Source organism: Saprolegnia diclina (genome assembly GCF_000281045.1).
Source record: "Saprolegnia diclina VS20 unplaced genomic scaffold supercont1.49, whole genome shotgun sequence".
In the NCBI taxonomy this organism is placed as follows: domain Eukaryota; phylum Oomycota; class Saprolegniomycetes; order Saprolegniales; family Saprolegniaceae; genus Saprolegnia; species Saprolegnia diclina.
In genome coordinates, this window is record NW_008246116.1 from 38439 (window position 1) to 48579 (window position 10141).

General features: G+C 57.6%; 5 protein-coding genes across 5 annotated transcripts in view; 4 read left to right on the forward strand and 1 right to left on the reverse strand.

Annotated features, from left to right (window-relative positions):
- The first annotated feature begins 435 nt into the window (after window positions 1-435).
- On the forward strand, window positions 436-2075 carry SDRG_12345 (TKL protein kinase). Its single transcript, XM_008618416.1, has 4 exons — window positions 436-785; window positions 834-1151; window positions 1198-1668; window positions 1719-2075. The coding sequence occupies exons 1-4, from the start codon at window positions 456-458 to the stop codon at window positions 1989-1991; spliced, it is 1392 nt and encodes a 463-aa protein (XP_008616638.1). The 5' UTR covers window positions 436-455; the 3' UTR covers window positions 1992-2075.
- A 252-nt stretch (window positions 2076-2327) lies between these two features.
- On the reverse strand, window positions 2328-4835 carry SDRG_12346 (TKL protein kinase; the record flags this gene model as incomplete). The annotated part of the gene is made up of 7 exons (XM_008618417.1): window positions 4564-4835; window positions 3939-4515; window positions 3634-3895; window positions 3446-3581; window positions 3269-3402; window positions 3033-3229; window positions 2328-2990 (listed from the first exon to the last, which is right to left on the reverse strand). Exons 2-7 carry the CDS (start codon window positions 4122-4124, stop codon window positions 2328-2330), a joined length of 1578 nt encoding a protein of 525 aa, XP_008616639.1. The 5' UTR covers window positions 4125-4515; window positions 4564-4835.
- A 114-nt stretch (window positions 4836-4949) lies between these two features.
- SDRG_12347 (TKL protein kinase) lies at window positions 4950-6857 on the forward strand. Its single transcript, XM_008618418.1, has 4 exons — window positions 4950-5853; window positions 5898-6018; window positions 6068-6375; window positions 6424-6857. The coding sequence occupies exons 1-4, from the start codon at window positions 4960-4962 to the stop codon at window positions 6724-6726; spliced, it is 1626 nt and encodes a 541-aa protein (XP_008616640.1). The 5' UTR covers window positions 4950-4959; the 3' UTR covers window positions 6727-6857.
- A 440-nt stretch (window positions 6858-7297) lies between these two features.
- Window positions 7298-9156, forward strand: SDRG_12348 (TKL protein kinase). Its single transcript, XM_008618419.1, has 3 exons — window positions 7298-8298; window positions 8343-8765; window positions 8810-9156. The coding sequence occupies exons 1-3, from the start codon at window positions 7330-7332 to the stop codon at window positions 9104-9106; spliced, it is 1689 nt and encodes a 562-aa protein (XP_008616641.1). The 5' UTR covers window positions 7298-7329; the 3' UTR covers window positions 9107-9156.
- Window positions 9157-9243: 87 nt separating this feature from the next.
- SDRG_12349 (hypothetical protein) overlaps window positions 9244-10141 on the forward strand; it is a gene marked incomplete at its 3' end in the record, with an annotated part of 1802 nt that continues 904 nt past the window's right edge. The window contains exon 1 of the mRNA XM_008618420.1: window positions 9244-10136. Within this exon, the coding sequence (XP_008616642.1) occupies window positions 9318-10136 (819 nt within the window). The 5' untranslated portion in view covers window positions 9244-9317. The remainder of the gene's footprint in view (window positions 10137-10141) is intronic.

Consider the following 10141-nt stretch of genomic DNA (forward strand, 5'->3'; position numbering starts at 1 on the left):
TTGGTCAAAGCATACGCATGTCCACGAGCTCCGAGCCTTGTCAATCATACTCTTTTGAGCGCGGCCTTCCCTCCTACCAAGTGCATGCAGAATTGTCGGCACCCGAGCCTAACCGTGTCAAAACGTTTCGGTTAGCTGATCGTAGTCGCAACGTCGCTGGCTGATCGGGATCGATACAATTTAAATCATCTCATATGGGGTTCTTGTATGCGAAATTACCTGTCGAAAAATATAGAGTCCCTTCAAACCGAAGATAAACATTACTCATCTTCGAAGTTCGCTATTACCTTCGACCTTCAACAAACGGCGCCAATTTAAAACCCACCAGGCGGCGTCTTTTTTTGTACCACCATCCTGAACATACAAACATCAAGCTATAAAACTCATGAGGCGGTTGGTATTAAATGACGCGGATCGCGATTGTGTGTGCAATGTGGCCAATTGCGCGACGTGCCATGTCCCGGCGACGCTCGCTACAGTCGCTGACGACGGCGGCGGCGCCGAATGAGGGGCTCTCGACGACGACGATGGGGCTGCTCATCGGCGGCGGTGTCGTCATCTTCGTGCTCCTCATCAGCATCGTGTGCCACCTGCAGGCCAAGGCCAAGCGCCGGGACAAACTGCTCCGGCGCGAAGCCCAGCGCATACAGGAGACGCGCGCGATGATGCAGTACGAGCTGCAGTCGGACGTCGAGCCCCATGTACAACTCGCCAACGACGTGCGCTTTGACCCGACGTTCGCTCACACGCGTATCCCCCATCACGAGCTTTTCAACCTTCGCCTCGTCCGTCCTTTCTGCAGCAGTCGAGTAGACTTGACTGAGCTTTCATAGGTGGCCAAGGGTCCAGGCACGGTCGTGTTTCGCGCTGTCTTCAATATGATGGAGATCGCCGTCAAGCAACTACTGCCGTCGCAGTGCAGCTCTCTCTTGACGGTCACGGACTTTATGCGCGAGATTCGCCTCTCGTCGACGCTCGAGCACCCCAACATTGTGCGCTTTATCGGCCTCGCGTGGACGGAAGGCCCAAGTCTCAGTGACCTCTCGCTCCTCACCGAGTTTATGCCCCATGGAGACCTCGCGACATTTCTTGCGTTTGAGCGCAGAACCCCGATAGCCGACCGTCGGCTCCTTGCCTCGTGGGAAGCGCATGTAAGGGTATCATCACGTCGTTTTAGTAGGTCTCATCAGTTGGTAGAATCCGTTGCTGTCGCACCAAAAGTCTCTCGAGCGAATGTCATCACAGACAACCAACGGTCAGACGACCACGAATGCCCATGGCAGCTTCAAGGCGCCCAAACACAAGCGGCAGCGCATCAAGCACGAAATGACAGGCCTTGGAACGTCCAAAATGACACTGGCCGCTGACGTTGCCGATGCGCTCTCGTACTTGCACTCGTTCCAGCCGACGATCATCCATCGCGACCTCAAGTCCAAGAACGTGCTCCTCAGCGCTACGTGGAACGCCCAGCTCAACGACTTTGGCTACAGTCGTGTGACCAGCCAGGACGAACTCATGACAATGAACGTCGGCACGATCGCGTGGATCGCTCCCGAAATCCTCACGGGCGGCCGGTACACGGAGCAAGCCGACATTTACAGCTTTGGCGTGCTCATGTCCGAGCTCGACACGCTCGAGGTGCCGTACATTGAGCACACGCGCGACTACGTACGCCTTTTGAGATGTCTGTATCGGATGTTGACGCTCGGTGTGTGTAGATCCAATCCAATCACCAAGAGCTCGAGAACCACTTGCACCACCCGCGTGTCAAAGCCAAAGCCAAGGTGCTTAGCAACGCGTTTATTGCGATGCTCGTCGGCGAAGGCAAGCTGACGCCGTCGTTCACGAGCCACATCCCCGAGGCACTGCTCGAACTTGCTCAGCAGTGCCTCTCCTTCCACCCCAACGACCGCCCGACAGCCATCGAGCTCTCGTACCGGCTGCGATCGACGATCAACACCATGACCGACTCGATGCGACCGTCGAGATAGACAACATGTACATCGTCTGTTTTTGTGTTGACAACACTCCAATTAAGTTATAAATCGTTGGTTGCAACGTTTTACGTCGTCATATGCATGTGTGAACGGTGTGTTGGGCAACCCAAGGGCCGATGCAGTAAATTGCTTCGTTGTTAGCTTAGAACTCTGCAGAATCCACATGTTGTCGCTTTGCCATTACATGACGCAGCTAGGTCTACCCAAGCGATCACTCCAAGTTTTAGCTATATCTATAGGGAAGTACCTGCTATAGTACAGAATGCAGAATAGTGGGTTCACGTCGGACAGAAAGCGACACCACGATACTTGGTTGTAGTAGTTTAAACATTACACCGGACACCGACCCGAGAGACGCGCATTATCTTTGAGTAGCAGTGCATGAATCTCCATCGAGATCTGTGACGCCGTTGGGCGCTTCGTGTACTTGTACTGGAGACATCGCTGCGCGATTTGGTGCAGGGCGTGCGGCACGTCGTTCGTGAAGGCCGGCTGGATCTTGCCTTGGGCGACTTTGCTCGCGAGCTGCGACGACGAGAGGCCCGTGATTTCGGGTTGCAGGTCTGGGTTGCTGTAGGGCGTCTGCAGCGTGTCGAGCTCAGCGAGAAGGACGCCGAACGAGTAAAGGTCGGCCTGCACCGTGTAGAGTTCGCCGCGGAGGATCTCGGGCGCGATCCACGCCGACGTGCCGACGCGCGCCGTCATGATCGCGTCTCCGTCCTCGTCGCTTTCTCGCGAGACGCCAAAGTCGGTTACTTGAGCTGTAAAGTCCTCGGTGAGCAAGACGTTCTTGGCCTTGAGGTCTCGATGGATGATCGAGAGCGAGTGCAGATAGACGAGTGCGTCGATGACGTTGGCGGCGATGCTAAGCTTATTGCAGCGATTCTCCGAAGTCCACGCCAGGGTTCGCATGCCGGCGGGTTGCTTGAGCTCGTGTCGAAGGAGGCGATGCAAGTCGCCGCGCGCCATAAACTCGGTCATCATCGAGAGGTCCTAACTAAGCTGCATCGTCTCGTTTGTAAATCTAGGTAGTACCTGGAGCGACGACCACGCGATGCCAACGAAGCGCACAATGTTGGCGTGGTCGAGCCGCGCTGCGAGTCGGATTTCACTCATAAAGCACTCGAGTTGGTCAATGTCCGACGTCTTCTCGGGCAAAAGCTGCTTGAGCGCGACACGAATAGGCCCATCAGACGTCTGCAAGTACGCGCTGAACACAAGGCCAAAGCCACCTACGTCATTTGATGACGTGCCCACCAACGTTTGCGCACCCTTGGACTTGAGTGTGATCTGCGAGAGCTGGTCTTGCTCAAAAATGTAGTCGACCATGTTCGGGTCGAGCCGCACGTCGTTGTCGAGGAAGAGGTTTTGGAGGTTTGAAGGCAACTTCTTTTTTGGCTGGGACCTAGGGCTCTCGTCATGACGTGGCGCCACGCGGTGCAGCGTACCCTTGTTTGCGATAGTAGTTGAGGTCCTTCTTGACGACATTCGTGCGCTTCAAGTGACGATAGACGCACATGCCGATGACAATGCACGTGACGAGCACACCGAGGACCCAGTAAATCGCAGAGCTGGCGGCAGTGCCTACGCATGTACAGTCAGAGACCACAAAAAAAACTGACTCGACGCAGAGTACCGTCAACGGACGCGTTGGCGACACTGGTTTCGCACTCGCTGCTGTCCCCGGCGATCGCCGTCAGCAAATTTGCCGACGAAGCGTTGAATTGACAGCCCTGCAGAAGCTTGGGCACTGTGAGCTTGTACGTGGTGCAAGCACTGCACTGCGAGACGGTCTTTGTGCCGCTTCGTGTGCAGGCCGCCTGGGAGGCCTGAAGCGTGTTGAAGACATCGACGCACGCAGGCAGGCAAAACGACGGCGTTAGGCGGGCGCCGAGTACCTAGCATGGACCTGAGAGAGCGATAAGTATTGGTGGTTGGTACCTTGGGAATGTCTGCGTCGGCGACGCCGCTGCACTGGTTTTGTAGCGCGACCTGCAGCGACGTGAGTTGCCGAACGCACGCAGGCTCGGCGCAGTACGTCGATGCATTCGTCGCCGGCTTCCCTGAGAGGAGGCAGGCGCGGCGGTCGACCCAGAAGGCCGCTAGCGTGTCATTGCACGCTGCCATGGCCGAGCCGAAATGCTCCGAGTTGATCGCAACACTCGTCTGTCAAAACGCGGCAACGCGTGAAAATCAGAATATTATTATTGCGCACTTGCGATAGTCCCACCACGAGGATAAGGCATTTAAATAGAATGAAATGTCGAATAATATGTAAAGGAGACCCTGGAAAGGCCCGTTCGAGACGAGCAGATGGATCCAAACAACGGTGACGCGCTCGGCGCCAAGTACTGTACACAAAACATAGTACTCACAGTACTCACTCTGTGAGTGCTCTGTGAGAACGTCTTCCCACCTCCTTGCGTTACCGGTTGCCGCTCGCACCATTGTGCGAACATGCGAATGCGACTGCGCAGACCAGTTCATCCATGGAGCTCACGCCTCGGAACGGCCAGCGCTAGAGTATATCATGACGAACAAGCACCGAGAGAATTTGTACTCATACCAGCGCGGGCGACGAGTTTGGACAGCGTTGCGATAGAAGCCGGGCAGTCGACGTGTGCGAGACAAATGCACACAAACATTGCCAAAGACACATGCTTGCATTGTGGACGTTGTGGCCTTCGTCACAGCTTCGTCGTCCACGAAGCAGCCGAGATTGCGAGACCAAAGGATCGTTAGCGAAAGTGCAAACTGGGTCGTTGTCATTCTCACAACCCGAGCAACGAACGGTACGTCGATCGTGTGCATCTCATTACATGCTGCGCAACAACCGAGCAACATTGGCCGTGGTGACGACCCGCCGCAATTCAACGAATCGCCACGTGGGATTGTAATATCGAAGTTCGAAGTTGGTTGCGGCCAGAGCCAGCGTGTCAGCAGACTTGTTTCTGCCCAACCCATGATGCAGCGTGGCGTTATGCTCCTCGCGATGGCCGTCGCCGCCACGACCGCTCAGACGACGCCCAACTGCTCGGCCCTCTATGAGCAGTACGCCGACCTCTCGAACGCAACCAAGACACCAACGCTCGCCAACTGCCGCCTCACGACGATCGACGCCTACTGCTCGACGCCCGCGTGCTCGCAGATCACGAACCTCGCCGCGACCATCGTGCCCTCGTGCCCGATAACCAACACGGGCCTTCTCCTCCCGAAGATTTGCGACGCGACTTGCAAGACGCTGGTCGCAACGTTCGTCAAGGCAGTCGGCGATTGCCAAACGCTGCCGCTCAAGCTCATGAGCGCCGACAACTGCCGCGGGTGCCGGAAGCTTAACTCGACGTCGTTCCAGTCCGACATGGTCTCCAGCTGCGGGCAGTCGCCGACAGGCATGTCCTTCTTCATCGAGCGCGACTCCAAGGTGTCGCAGGGCATGCTAATTTGCACGCAGGCGCCGCTCCCGACCGACACGGTCGCCGACTCGGGCAACGGCAGCACGATGTATGTGATCATCGGCATTGCCTGCGCCGTCCTTGCGATTCTCGCAGCCGTTATCTACAAGCTCAAGGCCAAGAACGACGCGGCCAAGCACAAGTTTGACTACATCAATGAGACCGAGGCCGGCGGTATGACGGCCCTCGACAACTTTGGCAACCCCGACGGCTTCCGCGTCGCCAACGATATTCGCTTCGACGAGGAGCTCTCGCAGTTCCGGATTCCTCAAAATGAAATCCAAAACGTGTCCCTGCTGGTCAAGGGCGGGTACGGCGTCGTCTTTCACGCGTCGTTTGGCAAGGACGAGGTCGCCATGAAGCAGCTTTTGCCGTCCAAGGCCAAGGACCACAACGCGATCCAGGTACATTTCTTCGTCTTTTTCACTGTTTCTGACTCTAGTTGCAGGAATTCATGAACGAAATTCGCCTCTGCGCCCGCCTTGAGCACCCCAAGATCGTCAAGTTTATTGGTATCTCGTGGTCGACGCTCCACGACCTCGCGGTCCTCTCCGAGTTCATGTCGCGCGGTAATGCATGATCCATTCCGGGACCTGCGCTCACTATCGTCCACCGTAGGCGACGTGAGCACGCTCCTCAAGAAAGACGTCAAGAAATCCGAGGGCCACCGCCTTCTCCACTGGAACTCGGGCTGCAGCCGCGAGTGCTCGACGACCAAGGGCGCGATTGCGGCCGACATTGCCGACGCGCTCGTGTACTTGCACTCGTTCCAGCCGACGATCATCCACCGCGATCTCAAGTCCAAGAACGTGCTTCTTGGCGACGACTGGACCGCCAAGCTCAGCGACTTTGGTATCTCGCGCGTCACGACGGTCGAGGAGTCGATGACGTCCAACATTGGCACGGTCGCGTGGATCGCACCCGAGGTACGGTCGCTTAACATCGAGTTAGGGTTTCTAATTCTAGTCCCTTAGGTCTTGACGGGCGGCCGCTACACGGAGAAGGCCGACATTTACAGCTTTGGCGTGCTCCTCTCGGAGCTAGACACGTGCGAAGTGCCGTACTCCAACATGTCGGGCAAGTCCAAGGACGCTCAGTTCTCGAACGCGCGTATCGCCATGATGGTGAGCGAGGGCACGCTTCGCCCTGCGTTCAGCGACCGCATCCCCGAGGCCATCCACGACCTCGCGCAGGAGTGCTTGGCTTTCGACCCGGCCGAGCGCCCCGCGGCCATGACGCTCTCGTACAAGATCCACACGATTGTCAAGAACCTTTAACCGCTAACAGCAATGCCGAGTCTGTGTACAGTGTACATGAATCGAAGACGCGTGCCCATCATCCAAGGTGTAGCTACAAAGTTGATTGAGTGCAGCGATGTACCAAAGTATCTTGATGCGGTCAAGCATAAGCACGTATAGGCTTGTTGGCGGCTCCTGGTACGCCAAAGGAGCCTTCTGGTAAGAGGCACCTCATAGCTTGCCGGTGTCAACAGGAACGAAGAATGCTTCTCGAGGAGTGCCGAGAGGACGTCCAGTGTAATGCAGTCCGTAACACTCTTTTATTGCACCGGCCTCCATCCAAGCGAATTTCGAGTCTCAGCATAGTACTAGTGCTACCAGGCGCTGTGCTAAAGCAACACACTTGCTCAACAACCGATAGACGCTTTGTGCACAGAAGCCCAGTCCGCTTGGACGTGAACGCAGACGTCTCAGCACAGTCTCACGTCGGGCTCCAACGTCAAAATATAGCGTGCGAGGAGACTGTTTTGAGAATCAGTCGCCAATTCGATCTTCGATCGAAACCACCAACTTCGACTCGTAGCATTACAAGCACCGCATGTCTACCTCTGCCAAGCCCAGTGCAAAACCACTCCTCTTCCGATGGCCCGCCGCTTCCTACTGCTCGTGGCATTGGCTGCCGGCCACGCTGCCGGGCAGACCGATGTCGCGCTTCCTGCGTGCACTAGCGCTGACAATGCGACCTTACTCGAGCCCTACAAGGCCCTGGTCGCCCCGTGCCTCGCCGCAGTGAACCAGACGTCGAATCCGGCCAACATCATCTCCAATCCTGAGCTCTTCTGCGCGTCAACGTCGTGCCAGTCGCTGTCGACAGCCGCCGGTGCTATTTTATCCAAGTGCACGCCGCCAACTTCTGTCGTGCCAGGCAAGTTCTGCGACCCGGCGTGCGTCGAGTCGATCACGGCGTGGAGGCTCCTTCGGAAACAGTGCGTTGGGATCACGTCGGCGACGTACGGTCTCTGCTACACGTGCAAGAAGTACTTGGCGTCCGTTTCATCCGTCGTTGGGACGTGCCAGATCCAGGACTCGGCCGCGGCCATCCGCCAGGATGTCGATGTGCTCGGCATGGTCAAGATCTGCGACGCGCAAACTAACCCGACGACGGCACCGGTGGCCGCGTCGTCCGACAGCAACAACACGACGTATATCGTGATCGGGTGCATCGCAGGCGTCGTGCTTCTGGGTGCTGTCGTCTTTGCCTGTCTTCGCACCAAGAAGCCGCGGGGTGACGTGTACAGTAGCAACGGGCAGTCGTACCGCGCGAATGGCTCGAACCGCCACTTGATCAACTCGGGCAACAACTCGTCGAACGGCGGCGGCACCTCGGGCAACCCATCGTCGAGTGCGCACCACATGAACACGCGGGTCGCCAACGACATTCGCTTCGACGCCGAGCTCTCGCAGTTCCGCATTCCGCAGCAGGAGATCCAAAACATCTCGCTTCTCGTCAAGGGCGGGTACGGCGTCGTCTTCCACGCGACCTTTGGCAAGCAGGACGTGGCCATGAAGCAGCTGCTGCCGTCCAAGGCCAAGGACTCGTCGGCCATCCAGGTACGCTTGGCCGTGCAGCAACGCATCGTGATGACCTCCCCTAGGACTTTATGAATGAGATTCGCCTCTGCGCGCGCCTCGAACACCCCAAGATCGTCAAGTTTGTTGGTATCTCGTGGTCGACGCTCCAGGACCTCGCGGTTCTCTCCGAGTTCATGTCAAATGGCGACGTGACGGGCCTCATTCGCAAGGAACGCAAGAAGCCCGAGGGCTCGCGCCTTCTTCAGTGGTACTCGGACGGCGTCTTTCCAGCGACCAAGACATCGATTGCTGCGGATACGGCCGACGCGCTTGTGTACCTGCACTCGTTCCAGCCGACCGTCATCCACCGCGATCTCAAGTCCAAGAACGTGCTCTTGAGTGAAACTTGGGAGGCCAAGCTCAGTGACTTTGGCATCTCGCGCGTCACGAGCCTGGAAGAGTCGATGACGTCCAACATTGGCACGATCGCGTGGATCGCGCCCGAGGTACGACGCGCGGTGCTAGGGTTACGGTTGCTAAGCCGAAGTAGGTGCTCACGGGCGGGCGCTACACGGAGAAGGCCGACATCTACAGCTTTGGCGTGCTCATGGCCGAGCTCGACACGCTCCAGGTGCCGTACGCCGACATGCTCGGCAAGTCCAAGGAGAACGGCTTCTCGAACGCGCGCCTGGCCATGATGGTCAGCGAAGGCGCGCTGCAGCCGTCGTTCACCGAGTCGATGCCGTCGGAGCTCCTCGCGCTCGCCCGCGAGTGTCTCTCGTTCCACGACAACGACCGTCCGTCGGCCGTGCAGCTGTCGTACCGCTTGCACAAGATGCTCCAGTAGTTGGAGATGGCTAGCCTTTTTAATAACTGTACTGCACCACTCGTCGTCCATGCCTCTCTGTGCACTTGGTGGACACGGCTCAGAAAGGACGGCCGCGCGCAAAGCCAGGGACAGCAAAGTTGAACTTCGAGCTTCGCCGCGTGGGTGATGTTGTTTGATTGTGGACGTTGCGACAACCGCTCGTGCTGTCTACTTTGCTTTCGACTGCAGCATGCGCATCGTCGACATCGCCCTCCTGGCCATCGCCGGCCTCGTCGCCGGCCAAAGCGATGATGCGACGCTCCCGGCCTGCGACGCCAGCGTCAGGGTCACTTACACGACCAAGTACAAGCCCTTCTTCGAAGCGTGCAGCAACGTGACGGGCGGCATCGACACTATGCTCTCCAGCCCTTTGTACTGCAAGACGCCGGCGTGTATCTCGGCCATGGAAGTCGCGCACAGCGTTCTGTCGACGTGCACACCAGCAGCGGGCAGCAACGTATACTTCACGCCTGGGAAGCATTGCGCGCCCGAATGCGTCAACAAGGCGACGCAGATCCGGACCATTCGCTCGCAGTGCCTCTCGACGAAACCGGGGGAACTCGGTCTTTGCTACCAGTGCAAGAACTATGCCATCGAGGTCAAGGCCTTCCGCGCGATTTGCGAGGTCATGGACACGGTCGAGGCGCTGCGCAACGATGCCAACATCACAGCCGCCTCTGCCGTCTGCTTTACTCCACCACCGACGACGCTTCCGCCCTCGAGCGACAGCAACAGCACAACGTACGTCATAATTGGGTGCGTTGTCGGCATTCTCTTGGTCGCTGCTGTCCTCTTTGTGTGCTTGCGCAAGAAGACGCCCAAGGGGGACGTGTACACGAGCGCTGGCAACACGACCAACGGGTCCGGGAACCTTCACTCGATGCGCCTCCGGTCGGGCGAGACGACCAACCAAACGGGTAACACGCGGGTCGCCAACGACATTCGCTTCGACGCCGAGCTCTCGCAGTTCCGCATTCCGCAGCAGGAGATCCAAAACATCTCGCTTCTCGTCAA